The sequence below is a fragment of the Nomascus leucogenys genome, chromosome 16 (assembly GCF_006542625.1).
Source record: "Nomascus leucogenys isolate Asia chromosome 16, Asia_NLE_v1, whole genome shotgun sequence".
Classification (NCBI taxonomy): Eukaryota; Metazoa; Chordata; class Mammalia; order Primates; family Hylobatidae; genus Nomascus; species Nomascus leucogenys.
Window position 1 is genome coordinate 95,305,915 of NC_044396.1, and position 22,007 is coordinate 95,327,921.

The following is a 22,007-nucleotide window of genomic DNA, read 5'->3' on the forward strand; positions in this document are numbered from 1 at the left end:
CCACAACGTAGCCCCGTGCTGGTTCACAGCCTCGTGACCCCTCCCAGAGAGGCCCCACCGCCACGACCCCCAGCCGCGCGAGCAATGCCAGGCACGCGCCTGCCCCTGGCCCGCCACCCTTGGGTTCGCCCGGGGTCCCCCGCCGGTCCTCCGAACGGGTCCTCCGAGCTGCCTAGAGCGCCCGGAAATGCCCTCGGCACGGGGCGGGGCTTGCGGGGGCGGCGCCGCGCTTCCGACTCGGGCTGGGCTCGGCTCACTGGGCCTAAGCCGTGCCCCAAGCGCGGGATCCCCGGTCAAGTCTTTAAAGATCACAGGTTTTAAACAGATTTCTTTTTCCCCAATAGCATTTATTCATACTCTTTAAAGAAATTTGGGAAATGTAGGAAAAATAGAAGAGACAGAAATTTTCTCCTCAGCACTAGGGGCTGAGTATCCCAAATCCAAACACCCCCAATTCAAAACGTTTGAGCAGCCGACATGCCGCACAGAGGAAATACTCACTGGAACACTGCAGATTTCGGATGTGGGAATTTGGCAGGCTCACCTGCTAACTATGGTACAAATATTCCCCAAAAAAAAGCCAAAGCTTTTTTTTTTTTTTTTTTTTTTGGAGTGCAGTGGCGCGATCTTGGCTCACTGCAAGCTCCGCCTCCCGGATTCACGCCATTCTCCTGCCTCAGCCTCCAGAGTAGCTGGGACTACAGGTGCCCGCCACCACGCCCAGCTAATTTTTTTTGTATTTTTAGTAGTCACGGGGCTTCACCGTGTCAGCCAGGATGGTCTCGATCCCCTGACCTCGTGATCCGCCCGCCTCGGCCTCCCAAAATGCTGGGATTACAGGCGTGAGCCACCGCGCCCGGCCGCCAAAACACTTCTGGTCCCAGGCATTTTGGATAAGGGATACTCAGGCTGTACAAGGAACGTCTGTGCACGTTTTTAGCAGCTCTTGCTGTTACACTAAATAGACTTCATGGTTAACTTGTCCCTAAAATAAGCTTCGTGTCCTGAGGTCTGAGATCTGCTGGGAGCAGTGCTGGAAGCCCTATTCCCCCACAGCGAGAGGGGCGCCAGCATCCCTCATTTACAGGAGGAAATCGAGACTTGGTGAGGATGTCCCATAGCCCGGATTTGAACCCAGGCTTGGATTCCGAGGCCCACGTGCTTGCTCCACAGTGCCTCCTGCTGGCCACCCTCCGTGCCCTCAAATATTGCTGTAACCAGAAGTGGACGAGCATTTTGGGGAGGCATGCTCCCCGCACAAGTCGAGGTGTTTGCAGGGTCTCCCAGACTCCACTTTCGTGTCCCTGGAGTGCCCATGCCAGCGACCTTTTGGTGGGTCTTTTACCCCAGTTGGAACTGTCGCCAAGTGTGTCCCCATCGTGGGGAGAGGAAGTGGAGCAGCGGCGTCAGGCCTTGCGGAGGTGCACTCGCACCGTCGTGCGCTACGGTCTCAGAGGCAGGAGGACGCTTCCCGGGAGCCGGCCGCTGTGGCACCTGCAGCAGTTTCAGCAGTTGGACAGCTCCAGCCGCCCTGTCACACCTTCACTCCTCATCCACTCCAAAATTCAGCGCAGCATGCCGGGCCCCAGGTACGTTGAGGCGGAAAGCTATGGTCCCTACCCGGAGGAGTCAAGCAGTTCCCCACAGCGTGGGTGGAGGAGGAGGGACAGGTGTCCAGACATGTGTATACATGAGCCGGGAACTCCCAGTCCTTGAGTCTCAGGTGGGCAAAATCATGCCACCACTGCGGCATTCGTGTGCCTGACTCCAGGCAGGGCCTTCCCGTCCTGCTGCCCTGCACTCTGTGTGTGGCCATTCTGTGCGGCTGCTGCTCCTCAAGCAGCCCGTGAGATGGGAAATCCCCTCATTTACACGGCAGAGCGTCCAGCCCAGCGCCTGCTGCAGAGCCTGGGTGAACAGCGTCTGGGTGACGAGATTAACAGGCAGGATGCAAGTGGGAGCAGGCGGCTTCGCAGGACCTCGGTCCATGTGCCCATCCAGCAGGACCCTGAGCCCAGCTCCCATCTGGGGAGAGGGCTCCACGGGGGCAAGCAAGAGGGGCTGCATGTTGAGCTCCTGAAAGCTCTAGAATGCCCTCTGTAGCCATTACACTCGACAGAGGGCATGGCGAATAGCAAGGGCTTGGGGCATGTGGTTGGGTTTTGGGTTTTTCCTTGCAGGACTGTGCTGAGCCTGCACCACTGGGAAGCCCGTGGCCTCTGCCCTTTCTCTGAAACGTGCCTCTTCTGCCTGGATGCCTTGGTCATTCCCTCCTCATCCATAACCTTGAATAGCTTCACCAAGATCTGTGCTGGTGTCAATATTTTATATTAAGTTTTCCTGGGATATGGTGTTGTTATTTTTTTTGAATTAGGGTATAATGTACATAGCGAAAATGCCCAAATCTTAAGCACTCGGCTTGACTGTTTACATGTTTACACTCTTGCTAATCCACCCAGGTCACAGCATGGAACTTTCCAGAGCTTCTCCTCCCCTTCCCTTCCCCTCCCCAAGCTGATGGGTATTCTAGCTTCTGGAGGGCCCTGTCTGCCATCGGGCCTCTCAGGGATGGATTCGTCCGCCCGCCTTCCTGGCACTCCTTTTGCTCCGCACGATGTGCTACAGGTCACTCCGGGTGGTTCCGTGTGTCTGTTGGCCCCGTCCACGCCGGCGTGTGGTTTCCCATTCTGAGTGTTTGCTTTGACCCCATTTTTATTGCTGGGGTTGTGTGCTTCTCATGCCCTTTTCCAATCCCAAGCCTGTGGTGTCTTTTCTGAGTTAGAACACCCTAGTGGCTACAAGGGCCCCAGCGTAGGAAGCCCAGCATCCGTGTGACAAGGCCGGGTTCCCTGAGAGCCAAGCGGCCTCCCCACCTCAGTGCCCTTCCCAAACTCCTGTTCACACTTCAGGACCCACTGGTAGTGCTGTTTTGAGTCACTGCTCCCTGGTCTCTGCTTCTAATGAGGTCTCCACGCGCTGCTTTCCAGCACCTGGCAGGCGGTGCCCGCTGTGCCTCTGTGTTTCTCCCTTCTCTTTCGTGAGCTCCCAGGGCAGCCCCCGTGGTACTCTGTCCATCATCGGGGGTGTCCCTGGTGCCCAGCGCAGCAGGAGTGAATGTCCTGGGCCAGTTCTCCTTGACCGCACAGCACCGAGGTACCAGTCAGTGCTGGCCGATAGGTCTTGGTACACCCACCACTTCCTACCACCCTCGCATTTTCTCCTCTTAGGGCCACTGGGGTGTCTCACCTGGAACCTGCTCACCAAAAACCCATCCGTTACTTCACAGATCCTGCCACGTGGGAGCCAGGCACAGCTTGGCTGAGGTCTCTGCCAGGGTCTCCTGGGGCTGCCATTAAGCTGTCCTGGGTTCCGATCTCCTGTGGAGCTTGCGGTCCTTCCCTGACCATTCGGGCTGTGGCAGGATTTCCATCCTGCGGCTGTGGGGGTCAGGCCCTCGGCTTCCAGGGGTAACTCAGAGGTCTCTGCCTCCCCTGCTCCTTCTGCCAGGAGACTGGGAGTCCTTCCTTTCCGTATCACCTGTGTCCTGGCTCCGTGGCCACTTGCTTCAGTTGACCCACAGCCTCTTCTTTGAATAACGGTCCTCTTTCTCTGAGGTCTTGTTTGTTTTTGTTTGTTTTGTTTGATTGGTTTGTTTTGAGACAGGGTCTCACTCTGTCACCCAAGCTGGAGTGCAATGGCGTGATCTTAGCTCACCGCAATCTCCACCACCCGGGCTCAAGCGATTCTCCTGCCTCAGCCTCCCGAGTACCTGGGATTACATGTGCACACCACCACTCCTGGACCTCAGGTGATCCAACTACCTCGGCCTACCATACGTGCTGGGATTACAGGCGTGAGCCACTGCGCCTGGCCAAGCTCTCTTTGTTTTTCAGGGGTGCCTTTGTATTTCTTCATCGTACTTTTTTTTTCAGTTGGGCCTGGAAAGGGGGCACCACCTTCCTGTGGCAGCAGCACCCAGGCTGAGGCAAAACGAACATACTGTTCAGTAAAAAAAATAAAAAAAAATAACCAGAAGATTAGATAGAATATATAAATCATAACATAGTAAATACTTTATCAATAAAAAGAAGTGATAGCTGGAAACAGTCCTTGAGGGTGTATTCTAGACTCAGCTACTTTTTTTTTTTTTTTGAGACGGAGTCTCGCTGTGGAGTGCAGTGCGAAGCTTCTGCCCCCCTCCTGTTCCATTCTCCTCCCCCCCCTACTGACTAAGCACCACCATCCTGCTATTTTTTTTTTTTTTTTTTTGTGAGTTTCACTTGTTCAGCTGTCTTGACTCTGACTCGATGATCCTCCTGCTCGCCCCGAGTGCTGGTTTACAGGCGTGAGCCACCTCTCCGGCCTGGACTCTGCTACTTTTGGATCAAGAAATCCAGAATTTTCTAGACTGTGAACTTGCCCTTTATCATGGACATTTACCACCTGCAACTGCCCAGCGGCTCTCTGTCTCACCCCACACTGTGAGGACCCCCTTACCAAACAGAATTCCAGGACACGGGCTCTTCGCGGGATCTGAGCTATTCGCGGGCGTCCTGAGTTGCTTGGGTTCACTCCCCCACCCCCATGTCCCTGCCGGAGTCCTGCCTTGTGTTTTCGATTCTGTTTCTCGGGGCCCTAGCGTGTGGCCTCCCACTGTGGGAGAGCAGGAGGGAAGCGGTGAGGGGTGATTTCGGAGGAGGCAGAGCCCCGGGTGTCTGTGGAAAGCTCCAAAGCCGGGCCGCGGGACGGCTACCCTGGGCTGTGATGCAGTCCAGGATTTTTGCCAAGGCACCTGCTGGAGGCCCCGCCTGGGTCCTGGGACCCCGACTGCGCCTGGTGGCTGCCAGCGAGGAGGCGGGGCCGAGGCGAGGGCGGGGCCGAGGCAGGAGGGGCGAGGGTCTGTCTGATGGGTGGGGCTTCCATGTGGGCGGGGCTGCTGGCCCTGGGGTCTGAGCTGGACGGGAGAGGCCGGGGCGGAGGAGGCTGCGGACTCCTAGAGGTTCAGTGCGCCAGCCCGAAGTTGGGCCTGGAAAGGGGGCACCACCCTCCTGTGGGCAGCAAGCCACCCAGGCGCCAAGGCAAGAGACCAAGGACACAAGCTGTTCCAGTATAATAAAATATAAAACAAGAATAGTTATACCAGATATAGATCTTAGATATGATTATATATGGATATCATTAATCATTAGTTGGTAGTAATTACTCTTTATCCCAATATTATAATAATCCCCGCTCTATAATCATAACCTAGGAAAAACCAGGCCATACAGAGATAGGAGCTGAGGGGACATAGTGAGGTGTGACCAGAAGACAAGAGTGCGAGCCTTCTGTTATGCCCGGACAGGGCCACCAGAGGGCTCCTTGGTCTAGCGGTGACGCCAGCATCTGGGAAGATGCCCGTTGCCAGGTGGACCGTAGTCTAGCGGTAGCAAAAGGTGTCAAGAAACAACACCCGCTGCTTAGCAGACCGGGAAAGGGAGTCACCTTTTCCCGGGGGGAGTTTAGAGAAGACTCTGCTCCTCCACCTCTTGTGGAGGGTCTGACACCAGTCAGGCTTTCCCTCAGTTATCCGGAGGCCTAACCGTCTCCCTGTGATGCTGTGCTTCAGTGGTCACGCTCCTAGTCCACCTTCATGTTCCATCCTGTACACCTGGCTCTGCCTTCTAGATAGCAGTAGTAAATTAGTGAAAGTACTAAAAGTCTCCTATATGTAGAAATAATGGCATAAGCTGTCTTTCTCTTTGCCTTCTCTCTCTCTCTGCCTCAGCTGCCAGGCAGGGAAGGGCCCCCTGTCCAGTGGACACGTGACCCACGTGACCTTACCTATCATTGGCGAAGACTCACATTCTTTACCCTGCCCCTTTTGCTTTGTATCCAATAAATAACAGCACAGCCAGACATTCGGGGCCACTACCGGTCTCCACGCATTGGTGGTAGTGGTCCCCCGAGCCCAGCTGCCTTTTATCTCTTTGTCTTGTGTCTTTATTTCTATACTCTCTCGTCGCCGCACACAGGGAGAGACCCACCGACCCTGTGGGGCTGGTCCCTACACCTTCCCGGTTCTGGTTGGGGGGGCAGTGAGGGGAAGGGCAAAAGCGGCACAGGGAACAGCATGACACGGGCCTGAGGCAGGGTGCATTTGGAAAGGGGCGAGGAGAGGGCAGTGGCTTCTGGCACGGCAGCAGTGGGCATGCAGAGGCAGGTGGGCCCCGTCGCGAAGAGCCTCCGCCCGGCGTAAAGAGCCGGTACTGTGTCTAGGAGGAAGTGAGGAGCTCCGGTGACCGAAGCGCCTCCTGCGCAGGCTCGCGTGCTTGGAGTACCGGAGCCTGCAGGGCAAGAGAGGGTCTTCAGAAGACCCACGACGTTCCACCGGGATGCAGAGGGAAACGCTTATTTGTACTTCTACATCATCTCTTTTAGATGTGTGTGTGTGTGGTGTGCGTTGTTGTTGTTGTTTTGCGACAGAATCTCTGTCACCCAGGCTGGAGTGCAGTGCCAATCTCGGCTCACTGCAGCCTCCGCCTCCCGAGCTCAAGTGATCCCCCCGCCTCAGCTTCCCGAGTAGCTGGGACCACAGGGACCGGTCGCCACGCCTGGCTAAGTTTTAAAAAAATTTTTTAGTCGACAGGGGTCTAACTATGTTGCTCAGGCTGGTCTGAAACTCCTGGACTCAAACAATCCTCCTGCCTTGGCCTCCCGAAGTGCTGGGATTACATTCATGAGCCTCTGCACCCACCCGGTCTAAGTGTTTTAATTTTTATCTTTTACAACAGCTTCTAATTTGTTACAAATAAACGTGCAGCATGTGGTGGGAGTGTTCAGGTGTTTACTGGTGCAGTGCGAAATGAACGCGGTTCCAGGCACGAGATGTGGAGGCCCAGAGACAGAAGCCCGGTGGCGGCGGCGCGGGACTGTCGGAGGCGCGGGCAGGGACCTGGGCTCCCAAGGCCGTGGCCTCCCCCGCCCCAGTCCAGGGTCCAGTTCCAGGGGCGCGTCTGGCCCTCTGTTGCTGTCTTCTTAGGGTTCTTTCATGGGGATCGGTTCTTCAGCATTTCTTTTCTCCCCAGAGAGGGTCTGTCTAGTCGTTGGGAGAGGGAACAAGTCCACATCGCAGCTGTACACTTTACACCCATGATGAAAAGAGTCACTTTTGCAGCATTCCAGCTGGAGATGGGTGACCTTCGGTCAGCGGCAGGCGGCAGGGCGAGAGACTCGGACAGGAGGTGCATCTTGCCCGGGGAAGGCTGAACGAATGAGAGAGCTCGGCCCCTGGTGAGAAAGAGCCCAGAGCATGCGAGAGGCGGGCAGCAAGGGCTTCTCTGCAAGGGAGACGCGAGGGCGGCGTCCTGCAGGGAGGCGGGGGCAGCTCCTGGGGCGCTCCAAGCTCTCGGCCCCAAAGGAAGCCCACGCTCGGGACCCGCGTGCTGCCACAGCCCCGGAGGCCTGGAGGGGCCCGTGATCCGAGCGGAGGACCTGGGACAAGCGCGGGGCGCCGCGGGGAACGGAAGGGAACGCGCGTGGTCTCCCCACAGCGGGCCTTCGACACCTCCTGACACGTCCTGCGGGTGCCCGGGCCCGGTCCTCAGTTGGCTCGAGCCGGATCCCGGCGCGCCAACGGCTCGACCTTGCCCCCCACGAGGCGAGGCTTCCTGCCCGGCAGGAAGGACTCGGCCGGCGCCTGCAAGCAACCGCGGAGCTGAAGGCGCGGCCGCTGGGCCGTTCCGCTCTCCCGCCGCCGAGTGCGCTGTCCTCCCGCTGCCCAGAGCGTCGCCGGAAGTGCCGAGGGGGCGGGCCAGGGGTGGGGACTGCGGCGTTTCCGGCGCGCGACGGGGCGGGGACCGTAGCGGGTGCAGTCCAGCTGCTCTGGACGCTGCAGCCCCGGCTTCTCTTGCTGGGGCGTCAATTCGGGAGGACTGAGGGCACGGCCGAGAGAACGGGACTGTCAACGCCGCCCTGGCCCGCGCGTCCCGCCCTCCCCTTGCAGTGCAGGCCCCAGCCGCTCTCGGGCGCGGCGTGGGGGAGGCGGCCCTACATACAGGTGCGTCCCCAGGGTGCCGACACCTGCGGGGCTTCCTGCGAGCTGAGTCCCCGCTGCGCGTCTTCAGGCCTTTGTAAGCTGTCAAATTTCCCAACGGCCCAGCTCATCCAGCTTCTTCCCAGCTGTGAACAGGAGGGCCTGTTCCCTAATTCTTGCCGGTAAGGTACTTCCAAAAATCTGCTTCCAGACTAAAAAATTGCACTTTAAATTACCTTTTTGCAAAAGAGGCGGGGTCTCGCTATGTGTCCCAGGCTGGCCTCCTACTCCTGAACTCAAGCGATCCTCCCGCTCAGCCTCCCTGGCAGGCGGGGATTACAGGCGGCTTAAATTAAATTTACTAATTAATCACTTTTTATTTACTCATTTTTTTAAGACAAGGTCTCACTCCAACGCCCAGCTGGAGTGCAGTGGCGAAATCTCAGTTCACCCCAGCCTAGACCTCCCGGGCTCAGGCAATCCTCCCACCTCAGCCTCCCTAGTAGCTGGGACTACAGACGCCTACCATCACACCTGGCTAATTTTTTGATTTTTGGTAGAGGCGGGGTCTCACTATGTTGCCCAGGCTGGTCAGGAACTCCTGTACTCAGTCAGTCCTCCATCCTGAGTCTCTTGAAGTGCTAGGATTACAACTGTGAACCACAGCACCCAGCCAAATTACATTTCTTAATTGCACTTGAGGTGAGACCTAAAAAAATGTATTGCCTACTGGTTTTTCTTCTTTGTGAGTTACCTATTCATGATCTTTGCCAATTTTCCTTCCTTTCTCATTAATCAGATAGGGATGAATCTTTGCATTGCACGTATTCCTCCCTTTTTGGTTTTTGGTTTTTTTACATTAAATTTTTTTATGTAGTTAAATTTGTCAGACATCTGATGTCAGGCAGGCTTAGAAAAATCATTCCTCAGTCCAAAACTTTACCATTCAAATAATTTGTTCTTTTCTTCTGGTTTAACATTTTTATATTCAAATCCTTGTAACTACCAAGAAAATGTTAAAACCCATGGGAATTTCTCTAGATATTTGAAGACTGCTGGAGGACACGGGCTTGCTCAGCATGGAGCTAGGAAACTGGCCACGCCCACCTGTGCTCTGCGTCAGCCCTGGGTCGAGGGGACCCGCAGAGCCTGGACCAGAGTTCCCGGGCATCCCACAGAACAGAACACCCACTTCTGGGAGTGTCTGTTGAGCCAGGACCTTGATTGCTAGTGACAGGAGTGGGCCCAGCTGGGTGATGCAGCTCCCACAGGGCCTATTCTGACTGTCTCCTGAAGGCATTCTGACCTCACTGCCCCTGGCCCCTGTACCTAGCCCTGGCTGTGATTTATTTTCCTTTTCTTTTACCTAAGCAGAAATTGTTCCGACTGCTGGTGTTCTGCAAGGTGGAGCCAGGAGGAGAGCCCGCAGGTGCTAAGGAGAGCAGTACCCTGATGGAGTCCCTTGCAGGTAAGGGGACACGTCCACAGTCAGGCCCAGAGTTCCAGGGAAGGAATTGAACAGGAATACAGGAAAAACACCATGTCTCAGTCACTGACGCAGAGCATATACTGTGTCCTCGGGTGCAAGGTGAGGGAGCGAGGTCAACACAGGCCCATCAGATCTCCTAGGCATCTGTTTGGTGACTGTCTTTGCCAGTGAACTGAGAGCTTTTGGTTAGAAAGTCTGGCAGCCCCAAGCTCTGCCTGTGGGAAGGTCTCTCTCAGTGCTTCTCAAGCTTGGCACTGTGGCTGTTTTGGAATGGATGAGTCTTGTTGAGGGGCCATCCTGTGCGTTGTGGGACGTTCGGCAGCACCCTCGCCTCTGCCCACTTGGTGTCAGTAGGGCCCCCTCCCAGTTGTGACAACCCAAAACATCTCCACACATTGTCAAATGTGCCCTCAGGACAGAATCGCCCCCATGAGAACACTGCTTTATGTTTTGGGGCCACGCTGAGAGTGTGTCACAGCAACAGCCGGGGAGGTGGGGTGGGCAGTGCAGGCCCTGCTGTGGAGTCCGGGATTGCCTCCACTGGAAAGGCGTCCTCAGGACCTGCCGGCTGGACCCAGTAGAGCTCCACCATGTATGTGGCCCCTTCTCATTGTAGTTTTGGTTCTTTTTCCTCATAAGCAATACCTTCGGGTCAGTTCTTGAACTTCCAAGTCTGCAAACCACAAGACCAGGGCTGGGCCTCTGCCAAGGGGCTTCTGTTCTGCGCGCCACCCTGAGCCTCTCCCGACCCCTGGCTGCTCAGTGTCATGGGTCTGCAAGGGCAGAGAGAGGTGGGGACTGTTGACAGCAGCCTGCTCTCATCTGCCCTGGAACATTCCTGCCCCACCCCCACCTCCACAGGAGTTTCCATCACATCTGCACCCTCCACATTCTTGAGAGGTGCAGCCGGGACTCAGCCGCTTCTCTTCCACTGCCACAGCGGACCGCCTACAGGCAGAGAAGTCCCGCTCAGTTGCTGTGCTGGCTTCGGCGGCCCCCCTCCTCCTGCTGCTGCTCCTGGCTGAGCCCTCCTGCCTCCTACGCAGGCCAAGCTCAGTTGCCAGATTTCTCACGTCCCAGGGTTTCACACCTACCCCTTAAGCCTTTTTTCTAAATGGCCACGTGGTTTGTCCCTGTGAGCCAGTGGAACCAAATCTAACCAGTTGCTTGACTACCAGACAAGGGCCATTGATAACGCAGGCTGGATGGGGCTGTTCAGCCTGGCCCGTGCCACCGCCCAGCCCACATGGGTTGCTGCTTCCAGCTCTTGGTCCAGATTTTTTCCTTTTTTTTTTTTTTTTTAGACAAAGTCTTGCTCTGTCACCAGGCTGGAGTGCAGTGGCGCGAGCTCACTGCAACCTCCACCTCCTGGATTCAAGCGATTCTTCTGCCTCAGCCTCTCAAGTAGCTGGGACTACAGGTGTGTGCCACCACACCCGGCTAATTTTTGTATTTTTATTAGAGACGGGGTTTCACCTAATCTTGATCTCTTGACCTCGTCATCTGCCCACCTCAGCCTCCCAAAGTGCTGGGATTACAGGCGTGAGCCACCACGACCAGCCTCTTGGTCCGGATTTCTGTCTGAGTGAGGACGCTCCTGTTTGCACGTAACAGAAGCCCTTAGAGTTTGGTGTTTGGGGGCAGTTGTTAAGGAGGCCACATTGTCTCAGGGAGTCCAAGGTAAAAGGAATGAGCTGGGGCCATGGCTGGGTGTGGTGGCTCACACCTGTAATCCCAGCACTTTAGGAGGCCAAGGTGGGAGGAGGGTTGAGCCCAGGAGTTCAAGACCAGCCTCGGCAACACATTGACACGCTGTCTCTACAAAACATTTTTAAAATAGCCTGGTGTGGGGGTGCTCATCTGGAGGTCCACCACCTACTTGGGAGGTGGAGGGAGGATCACTTGAGCCCTGAGGCTGCAGTGAGCCATGATGGCACCACTGCACTCCAGCCTGGGTGATAGAGCAAGACCCTGGCTCACAAAAAAGAAAGGAAGGACGGACAGACAGAAGGCAGAGCTGGGCCATGGGCTCTGTTGGGTGCCACTGTCCCCAGGCCTCCTGCTGCATCTGCCTTGCTCCCGTCCTGGCTTGCTGCCAGCTGTCTCCAGCCTCCTTTGCTTTCCCAGCTGCCCCCGCAGAGTAAGGCAGTGCCCAGAGCCTGCGTTTCTGTCTCCTCCCCTCCCAGGACTGGGTGGGCGGAGGCTAGAGGTTTAGCCCTGTTTTAGCCCCATTTAGCCTCGTTTCTGTTTGTGTATTTTTAAAATTCTATTTTTTTAAGAGACAGGATCTCACTATGTTGGCCAGGCTAGTCTCGAACTCCAAGTCTTAAGTGGTCCTCCTGCCTCAGCCTCCCAAAGTGCGGAGATTACAGGTGTGAGTCACCACACCCAGCCCCACAGCCCCGTTTCTGGAGTGGCAGTGCAGGATTCTCGCCCACCTCATAACCATAGGGGTTAAAAAAGAGGAGGAGAAAAAACTAAAAAAGCTAGGCGGGAACTGAATGGGCAAAATCAAAGGTGTCTGTGGCACACTGACGTCACCATCACTGTCACTCTATCGTCACCACGATTGCCAGAGCCACCCTCGACTCACGTTCTCTTACATCTAAATCGTTCCTGTCTGGCCTCTTTTTCAGCTGTGAAGGCTGCTTTCCTGGCTCAGGCCCCGAGTGGCAGCCGGTCAGCCGAGGTGCAGGCAGCTCAGAGCACGGAGCCTGCCCCAGAGGCAGGCGCTCCCGAGGGAGAGGACCACAGAGGGGGGCCTCCCCGGGCACTGGGGTCTCTTGGCCTTTGTAAAAACGAGGAAGCCAAAGAGAGGCCCGGAGGATCCCCTCGGCTCCCGGTCATTTCTGAGAAAACTGGAGGACAGAGTGGCCGCCAGTCAGACGTCCCTCCGAACGCAGGCCCCGGGGCGAAGAGCGGGGGCAGCTGGAGGGGGCGGCCTTTCCCGTGCAGCGCCTGTGGCCGCAGCTTCAAGTGCTCCTCCGACGCGGCAAAGCACCGGAGCATCCACTCGGGGGAGAAACCCTACGAGTGCAGCGACTGCGGGAAGGCCTTCATCCACAGCTCGCACGTGGTCCGGCACCAGCGGGCGCACAGCGGGGAGAGGCCCTACGCGTGCGCCGAGTGCGGCAAGGCCTTCAGCCAGAGCTTCAACCTCCTTCGGCACCAGCGCGTGCACACGGGCGAGAAGCCCTACGCGTGCGCCGACTGCGGCAAGGCCTTCGGCCAGAGGTCGGACGCCGCCAAGCACCGCCGCACCCACACCGGGGAGAGGCTGTACGCGTGCGGCGAGTGCGGGAAGCGCTTCCTGCACAGCTCGAACGTGGTCCGGCACCGGCGGACCCACCACGGGGAGAACCCGTACGAGTGCCGGGAGTGCGGCCAGGCCTTCAGCCAGAGCTCCAACCTCCTCCAGCACCAGCGGGTGCACACGGGGGAGCGGCCCTTCGCCTGCCAGGACTGCGGCCGCGCCTTCAGCCGCAGCTCCTTCCTCCGCGAGCACCGCCGCATCCACACCGGGGAGAAGCCCCACCAGTGCGGCCACTGCGGGCGCGCGTTCCGGGCGCTGTCGGGCTTTTTCCGGCACCAGCGGCTCCACACGGGCGAGAAGCCGTTTCGCTGCACCGACTGCGGCCGCGCCTTCCGCCTGAGCTTCCACCTCATCCAGCACCGGCGGGTGCATGGCGTCGAGTGAGCCAGGGCTGCGGCGGAAGAGATGCCGGCGGTCTGGTGAGTGCAAGGCCGAGGGCGGGGGAGGCTCCTGTCCGCCCCGTGCGCGGTGAGGAAGTAACAGCCGGCTGCGCGCCCGGTTCTCGGGCTGCGAAAGCCTCGCCAGGCCTGCATCCGCCTTGGCTGGGGAGCAGTCAGGAGAGACAGGGCTCGGGGAAGGCGAGCGCTGCCCGCGGGAGGCGATTACCAGACCCGGGCCGGCCGCCCACTGCTGAGACGCCGCGCCTCCCACGCTCAGCTGCAGCGACGGTCTCATTTCCTGCTGGGGGGTAGTGATTGAATCGATCATTCCTCCGGAACCAGGCCTCCATCAAAACCCTGCATGAGATGAGGGCCTCGAACTTCGGGTTGGTGAAGGCGGGGTTGGGGGGCAGTTAGGAAGGGGGCGCCCAGAGAGGGCATGGAAGCCTCGCATCCTCCCCCGTACCTTGCCGGTCAGTGGTTCATCCACGTATTTCAACACCTTTTCACAGCCGGTTCATATGGTCCCGACTTCTGTGTGCTTAGAAAATTATGGAACCTGGCCGGGCACGGTGGCTCCCGCCTGTAATCCCAGCACTTTGGGAGGCCGAGGCGGGCGGATCATGCGGTCAAGAGATCAAGACCATCCTGGCCAACATGGTGAAACCCCGTCTCTACTAAAAATACAAAAATTAGCTGGACTTGGTGGCGTGCGCCTGTACTCGGGAGCCTGGGGCAGGAGAATCACTTGAACCCGGGAGGCGGAGGTTGCAGTGAGCGGAGATCTGGCCACTGTACTTTAGCCTGAGCGACAGAGTGAGACTCCACCTCAAAAAAAAAATTATGGAACCTGAGAAGGGGGTCGTGGGGACCCCGGGGCGCACCGTCTGCACTTGGCATCTGAAGTAGGGGTGGTCTCGTGGGACTGACTCCTTACCCTGTGGGTTCTGCACTAGCGCCGGGCAATTAGTGTCAGAATCGAGTTAAACTGTAGGACATCTCGTTGGTGTCTGAGAGTTGGAGAGCTGCTTGGTGTGGAGGGAAAGGCTCACACACACGTGATTTCAGAAGCACTCCGTGGGTAGAGGAACCGTTTTCTCTCTGAGACTGTTATGAGTATGTACAAATGTTATTTCCTGTAAAATATTTTCATTTTTTAAAATGTTATTTCCTAGATAGAAAAGAAGTGTCTCTTTGGAGAGTGTTTTTGGGGGCGTATAGTAAAGCTCTATCCTCATGAATTAAGCGAGGTGGGCTTTTTCTTGGGATGACAGAGGGAAATGTGAGCCGCCCACTAGCCGTGAGCCCTGGGGCACGGTTGCGGGATTCACCCATCCTGGTCTGGGTGTGGCTTGTGATCACCTCCTGCAGTTCTATGCCCGAGTAAGGGCTGATTGGGAACCATTCTGGGTCCTGGGCTGGCTGCCGCTTCCACGACCGTCGCTTTGAGGGCTCTTGGCACCGATTTCATTAAAATGCATGAGCCTGGGGCTGTGCAGCCTGCAGGGCAGGGGCGCTCTCAGAATGGATTTGGTGGCCCCACCGTTAATTGAGCTCCTGACTCTTGGGCCAGTGGTGAGGTGGGAAGATGAGCCTGTGTCTCCCATGCTGAGCCAAGATCCTCAGGTCAGCTGAAGGTGACCTTCCAGGTACCAGTAGCGGTCAAAGCACCTGCTCCCTGAAGGAAGCTTACCGGGCTTAGCCTCATCCCTGCTCGTCAGTCAGGCACTCAGCTTGCAAAGATCCTCAAGCACACAAGGAGCGTCAGCTGACTGAGGGCCACCAGAAACAGCAGGCAGCCGCTGTCAGCCACAAAGAAATGCAGATCCTGGAACTGCCATCACGCAGGTGAGAGGATAGTTACGTGTGAGGTGTTCAAAGAAGTCGTGCAGTCACAGTGAAGAGAAAGCTGTAGGATACATACTGTCACGCATGAATAGGCAGGACTTCTTAAAGAACTTTTGGAAATGAAAAATAGGCCAGGTGCAGTGGTTCATGCCTATAATCCCAACACTTTGAGAGGCCTAAGAGGGAGGATCACTTGAGCCTAGGAGTTCAAGACCAGCCTAGGCAACATAGGGCTGTACACAGTGACTCATGCCTGTAATTCCAGCACTTTGGGAGGCTGAGGCAGTGGATCACCTGAGGTCAGGAGTTTGAGACCATCCTGGCCAATATGGCAAAACCCTGTTTCTACTAAAAATACAAAATTAGCTGGGCATGGTGGCCCACACCTGTAATCCCAGCTACTCGGGCAGCTGAGGCAGGAGAATCCCTTGAACCTGGGAGGCAGAAGATGCAGTGAACCGAGATCACGCCATTGCACTCCAGCCTGGGCAAAAAGAGCAAAACTCCATCTTTTAAAAAAAAAAAAAAAAGGAAAATGATCTGAGTGATGGTCTTAGATATAAGGTGGAATGGCAAGCAAATAAAATTACAAATATGAATATATATGTATGTGTAAAAGAATAGTGTCAACTAAAATACTAGACAACAACAGCATGTAAATTAGAAGGGACAGAAATATTCTAAGACCCTCCGGTTGTGGGGAAGCGGGTGTAAGATAGTGTTAAATGTGCATAGTGTAATTTAATGTTAATTACTAAAAGAGTGCAACCAGTCTATACATCTCTAATCCAATAAAAAGAGTAAAATGCTGTGATTTAAAATGCAGTCCCAGCTGCTTGGGAGACTGAGGCAGGAGGATCTCAGCATGGATCCTCAGACCAGGAGTTTGAGGCAGCAGTGAGCTATGATTGTGCTGCTGTACTCCCGACTGGACAACACAGTGAGATCCCATAAAATAAATAAATGAAAAGAACACAAACTTCTGTCAATTAAAAAATCAGGCTGGGCCTGAGCACCATGGCTCACACCTGTAATCCCAGCACTTTGGAGGCCAAGGTGGGTGGATCGCTTAAGCCCAGGAGTTTGAAACCAGCCTGGGCAACATAGGGAGAACCTGTCTCTACAAAAAATACAAAAAGCCAGCCGGGCGCGGCAGAGCCTGCCTGGAGTTCCAGCCACCCAGGAGGCTGAGGTGGGAGGGTCACCTGAGCCTGGGAGCTCAAGACTGCAGTGAGCTGTAGTTGTGCCACTACACTCCAGCCTGGGCAACAGAGTGAGACCCTCTCTCAAAAAAGAAAAACAGAAACAAACTGGGCAAATTAAGATGGTGGAAACAAAACTAAATATGTCCCTCACCACAGTAAGCTGTGTGGAACTACTGCTTAACAGGTAAAGGTTAGGACTGGGTGCAGTGGCTCATGCCTGTAATCCCAGCACTTTGGGAGGCCGAGGCGAGCAGATCACCTGAGGTCAGGGGTTCGAGACCAGCCTGGCCAACATGGTGAAACCCCGTCTCTACTAAAAATACAAAAATTAGCCGGTTGTGGTGGTGCACACCTGTAATCCCAGCTACTCGGGAGGCTGAGACAGGAGAATGGCTTGAACCCGGGAGGCGGAGCTTGCAGTGAGCCAAGATTGCACCACTGCTCTCCAGCCTGGGTGACAGAGTGAGACTCTGTTATACACACACACACACACACACACAAAGGTTAGGAGGAAAATCCGTGACCCAGAGTCACACACTTGAAGAAAGACAGGGGGAGGCGTGAGTCAACCAAGGGGAGGAAAGGCAAGCTCAGGTGCCTTGGAGGTGAGAGGCAGTCATGTGCCCTGTGAAGCCCAGAACATTGTTTCAAAAAGGAAACTCAAAAATAACGATGGGCCGGGCGCAGTGGCTCACCCCTGTAATCCCAACACTTTGGGAGGCAGAGACGGGCGGATCACTTGAAGTCAGGAGTTGGAGACCAGCCTGGCCAACATGACAAAACTCCATCTCTATTAATAATACAAAAATTAGCCAAGTGTGGTGGTCTGCGCCTGAAATCCCAGCTACTTGGGAGGTTGAAGCACGAGAATCGCTTGAACCTGGGAGGCAGAGGTTGCAGTGAGCCGAGATCGCGCCACTGACTCCAGCCTGGGCGTCACTCAGGCTCAGTGAGACTCCACCTCAAAAAAAAATTTAAAAATAATAAAAATGTCTTAGAAATGGAAATGTAATGGGCAAAATTAAATTCACAAGAAGGTGGGAAGTGGAGAAAATCTGTTTGAAAGAACGAAAAGACAAGAAGGTGGGTGACAGGATAAGAAAGATTAAGACTAACAGGAATTCCAAGGGGGGAAAAACAAAAACAGAAAATGGTGGGAATGAAGTTATTAGAGAAATAATTTTCCCCCAGAACCGAGAAACGTGAATCTCCAGAGTAAAAGCACCTACCGATATCTCACACAAAGATGGAAGGAACGACCTACATCCAGGCATGACGTGAAACATCAGACGTCCAGGACGTAGAGACGATCTGAGAGCGCAGATCACACACACAGGCTGAGGAATAAATCCCTTCCCAAGGGCAGATTGTAAGTTAGAAAATGACAGAACAATGCTTCGAAAATTACAAGTGAAAATAATTTGCAACCTAGAATTTTATACCTACCCAAGTGGTCAGTGAAGTGTGACAGTATGACAACATTTTCAGATATGCAAACTCTTACTTTTAAAAATTCATTTTCATAATACATGTTTTCAGGAGCCTACTAAAGGAGGAGCTCCAAATCAAGGGAGCAAACCAAGAAAGAGGAAGAAGTCGGGCTGGCCACTGTGCTGTAATCCCAGCACTTTGGGAGGCTGAGGCGGGCGGATCACGAGGTCAGGAGTTCGAGACCAGCCTGTCCAATATGGTGAAACCCCGTCTCTACTAAAAAATACAAAAATTAGCTGGGCATGATAGCGCGTGTCTGTAGTCCTCGCTACTCAGGAGGCTGAGGCAGGAGAATCGCTGGAACCCGGGAGGCGGAGGTTGCAGTGAGCCAAGATCGCACCACTGCACTCCAGCCTGGTGACAGAGCAAGACTCTGTCTAAAAAAAAAAGAGGAAGAAGTGGAATCTTGTAAACAGGGGGTTTCATAGAAAACAAGTGGTGAGGGGCATCGCCACGTGACAACGGAGCCCCAGGGCTGGGCAGAGAGAGCCGCGTGTCCTGGGACCGTCCGATATTTCCCACAGTCCACTCTGGAGCCACAGTGACTTACTTTCCTTCCACAAGTGAAATATGCTCGCCACCCCCGACTCAAGCCACCCAGAGGTCTCTTCCTGCTGCTGTCTCAGCTCAGAGGCCGTCAGCTCATGATTCTCCTCTGGTCCGGATGTGTGTGAGATGCCTTTTGAGGCTATAAGCTAAAGAAAAAATACCTGCCTCTGCCCCAGCACGGGATTTTAAGACAGGGCCAGGATAAGCACAATAACTCTCTCGTTTGAAAAAGAGAGAGGTGGGGGCTCACTCACTGCAGCCCCCAGTCTGTAGTACTTTTGTGACTCAGTCAACAGCATGTTGCCAAGGGACCTCATTAAGGGGGCAGAGTCTGTGTCTTTTTAGGGCCCCATTTTCCCTGGAAGTGACATTATTATCCTTTTTTTTCCCTCAGATTTTGGCTCTGCCCTTGGTCTGTCTCCTCTGTTTTTAGATGTCCGATAGCCTGTATTTGAGGCTAAGCAGCTTTCTTAGCTGCTTACTGCCTGCAGAAGGAGGGAACCCAACGGCTGCATTTTCAACTCTCCATCTCTGTTCATTGAAACTGATACAACGCCCTTAAAAATCTTGTGGGTTTCGGGCCGGGCGCGGTGGCTCACGCCTGTATCCCAGCACTTTGTGAGGCCGAGGTGGGCGGATCACGAGGTCAAGAGATCGAGACCATCCTGGCCAACATGGTGAAACCCCGTCCCTACTAAAATTACAAAATTTAGCTGGGTGTGGTGGTGCGTACCTGTAGTCCCCGCTACTCAGGAGGCTGAGGCAGGAGAATCACTTGAACCCGGGAGGCAGAGGTTGCAGTGAGCCAAGATCACGCCACTGCCCTCTAGCCTGGCAAAAGAGCGAGACTCCATCTCAAAAAAACAAACAAAATCTTGTGCGTTTCTTAGATTATATTATCCACTAGACAAAAAATAAACATTTGTCAGTGTTTTCTCTGTTTCGTATGATGTGTTAGCATGTTGTGGGAAAACATCCTTTAGGGTCTTAGAAACGCTTCTGTCTAGCTGAGAGGATATGTACTATATACTATCTTCTAACTTTTTAATTTTTTTTTTTTTTTTTTTTTTTTTGAGACAGGGTCTTGCTCTGTTACTCAGGCTAGAGTGCAGTGGTGCAATCACTTCACAGCAGCCTTGAACTCCTGGCCTCCCACCTCGGCCACCCAAAGGGCGGGGATTACAGGTGTGAGCCACCACACCCAGCTCCAAGATAGTAAACCTTTCTGGGGCCTTAACAATGGATATGGCCACAACCTTGATTTTATCTTTATCCTGAGGCCACTTATTACTTGAATTTTTTGCGGGCAGTGGTGATACACCCTATAGTCCCAGCTGATCAGGATGTTGAGGCAGGAGGATCCCTTGAGCAATATAGGGAGATCTTGTCTCTAAAAAATAAAAAGTAAATTTAAAACAACTTTTAAAAGAAAATGCTTTGCTGACTGCAGAGACAAGACGTGAGATGGTTTTGTTTCCCAAGCCAGTTCAGGCCCCAGTTCTATGTCCTCCAGATTCCACCTGCAGACTAGATGATCCCTCCTTTCACACATTTCACCCTCACAGGCCTCACCAGTGCCACGAGGAGCGTTCTGCTGAACTTTTTGCCACTCTGTCTGGAACTCTGCTTAGCCAGATCCATTTTCTAATTTCCAAGTTACTGAAGGCAATTTTTTTTTTTTTTTTTTTTTTTGAGACAGAGTCTGGTTCTGTTTCCCAGGCTGGAGTGCAGTGGCGCGATCTCAGCTCACTGCAGCCTCCGCCTCCTGGGTTCAAGTGATTCTCCTGCCTTAGCCTCTTGAGCAGCTGGGATTACAGGCACGCACCACCATGCCCGGCTAATTTTTGTATTTTTAGTAGAGACAGCGTTTTGCCATGTTGGCCAGGCTGGTCTCGAACTCCTGACCTCAGGTGATCCACCCACCTTGGCCTTTCAAAGTGCTGGCATTAGAGACACGGGCCACAGCGCGCGTCCAAAGGCAATTTTTTTTCACCCAATTTTTTCACTACTACCTAATCATGGTTTCCTCTGCTAACAGTCCCCTCCCCGTGTTTCTGGCCTCCAGCCCCAGACTGCACTCACACTCAGTGCACCACGTCTTAGGTGTTGGTTCTGCCAGCACCTGTCTTAGATGAGGCTGCTGTATCAAAATTCCACAGACCAACTGGCTTCACAGCAGACATTTCTTTCTCCCAGCTCTGCAGGCTGGGAGTCCAGCCTCCAGGTGCCACAGACCCAGTTCCTGGTGAGGGACCCCCAGCTTACAGACAGCAGCCTCTTGCTCACGTGGACGTCCCCGTGCGTGCTCCTGGAGAGGAGGCTCTAGTGTCTCTTCCCATGAGGGTGCTTCTCTAAACCTGCTCCCCTCCCAAAGGCCCCACCTCCAACACCGTCTCGCTGGGGGTGAGGACTTTAACATGTGAACTGGAGGCGGGGGACAAATATCCAGTCTATAGCAGCCCCCACTTTGGGACCCAGTTTCTCTATTAGCACTTGCTAAGTAACAACCCACCCAAACACCTGGTGGCTCAGAACCGCAGGGACACGGTGCTCCTGTGGCCGCAGGCGCGAGGACCCAGGTCCTGGCCTCCCTGGAGCCTGTTCCTTGGCTGTGCTCGGTCGCTCAGGGCTGCTCCGGTCCCGCATCCCCAAGGAGAGCCCTTCTGAGGTCACAGGTGCAGAAGGAAGCCTGTCTGATGCAGATGGACGTCCCAGCCAGGCAGAAAGGAGAAAATCAGTACCTAAAGCATCTGACAGAAAAGGAAAAAAAATCCAAAAGAAACCATTTAGAATAGACTCAGAGGACGTAACATACCTGGGACTGACTTAGATGATATTTAGGAGAGATGTGTAAGATTTCTACATGTGGCCGGGCGCGGTGGCTCACGCTTGTAATCCCAGCACTTTGGGAGGCCGAGGCGGGCGGATCACGGGGTCAGGAGATCGAGACCACGGTGAAACCCCATTTCTACTAAAAATACAAAAAAACTAGCCGGGCGTGGTGGCGGGCGCCTCTAGTCCCAGCTACTCGGAGAGGCTGAGGCAGGAGAATGGCGTGAACCCGGGAGGCAGAGCTTGCAGTGAGCCGAGATTGCGCCACTGCACTCCAGCCTGGGTGACAGAGCGAGACTCCGTCTCAAAAAAAAAAAAAAAAAAAAAATTTCTACATGTAAACTTAGAGATGGGATGTTATTATTACAAATTTTCTAAGCCAGGGTCACCCATGCTGGAGGGCCGTGGTACAGTCACAGCTCACCGCAGCCTCAGCCCCCCCAGGTAGTTTGGGACTACAGGCGCGCACCACCATGCCCAGCTAATTTTGGGGGTTTTTGTTTGCTTTTGGTAGAGACAGGGTCTCCCTATGTTGCCCAGGCTGGTGAGATGGAACATCACTCACAGACATGTAAAAACTCAAACAATGGCGGGTGCCCGTTCGTGGATGGAGCAGGGGGTGTCGGGGAGATGGAGCATTACTCGAAGACATGTGAAAACTCTCTGTAAACAACGGCGGGCGTGCCTGTTCGTGGATGGAACAAGGGGTGTCGGGAAGGCATCGGGGCTCCCGGTTGCTGTCAGTTGCCTGCGAGACCCGAGCAGCAGTCGCTCTGTTCTTGTGATTATGGCTGAGTGGGATCCAGTGTGAGTCTCCACCTGGCCTGTTACCCAGTTCCGGCTGCAGGGCCTGTGCGCCCTTTTCTGTCTGGGCAGCAGTGAATGA

General features: G+C 54.7%; 1 protein-coding gene and 1 long non-coding RNA gene across 2 annotated transcripts; one reads left to right on the forward strand and one right to left on the reverse strand.

Annotated features, from left to right (window-relative positions):
* The first annotated feature begins 84 nt into the window (after positions 1 to 84).
* Positions 85 to 13,432, forward strand: ZNF696 (zinc finger protein 696). The gene is made up of 4 exons (XM_030795091.1): positions 85 to 292; positions 1,222 to 1,589; positions 9,389 to 9,482; positions 12,140 to 13,432. Exons 1-4 carry the CDS (start codon positions 85 to 87, stop codon positions 13,198 to 13,200), a joined length of 1,731 nt encoding a protein of 576 aa, XP_030650951.1. The 3' UTR covers positions 13,201 to 13,432.
* A 576-nt stretch (positions 13,433 to 14,008) lies between these two features.
* Positions 14,009 to 18,917, reverse strand: LOC115830684. Its single transcript, XR_004026238.1, has 3 exons — positions 18,291 to 18,917; positions 17,479 to 17,601; positions 14,009 to 15,030 (listed from the first exon to the last, which is right to left on the reverse strand). It is a non-coding gene; the product is annotated as an uncharacterized LOC115830684 (long non-coding RNA).
* Positions 18,918 to 22,007: the final 3,090 nt, after the last annotated feature.

What these genes read in the sequence shown, in the direction of transcription:
- ZNF696 (XM_030795091.1), top strand. Translation starts at nt 85, where the DNA reads ATGCCAGGCACGCGCCTGCCCCTGGCCCGCCACCCTTGGGTTCGCCCG. An exon ending in CGCAGCATGCCGGGCCCCAG is followed by an intron (nt 1,590 to 9,388) that starts GTACGTTGAGGC and finishes TTACCTAAGCAG; the next exon opens with AAATTGTTCCGACTGCTGGT. An exon ending in CCTGATGGAGTCCCTTGCAG is followed by an intron (nt 9,483 to 12,139) that starts GTAAGGGGACAC and finishes CCTCTTTTTCAG; the next exon opens with CTGTGAAGGCTGCTTTCCTG.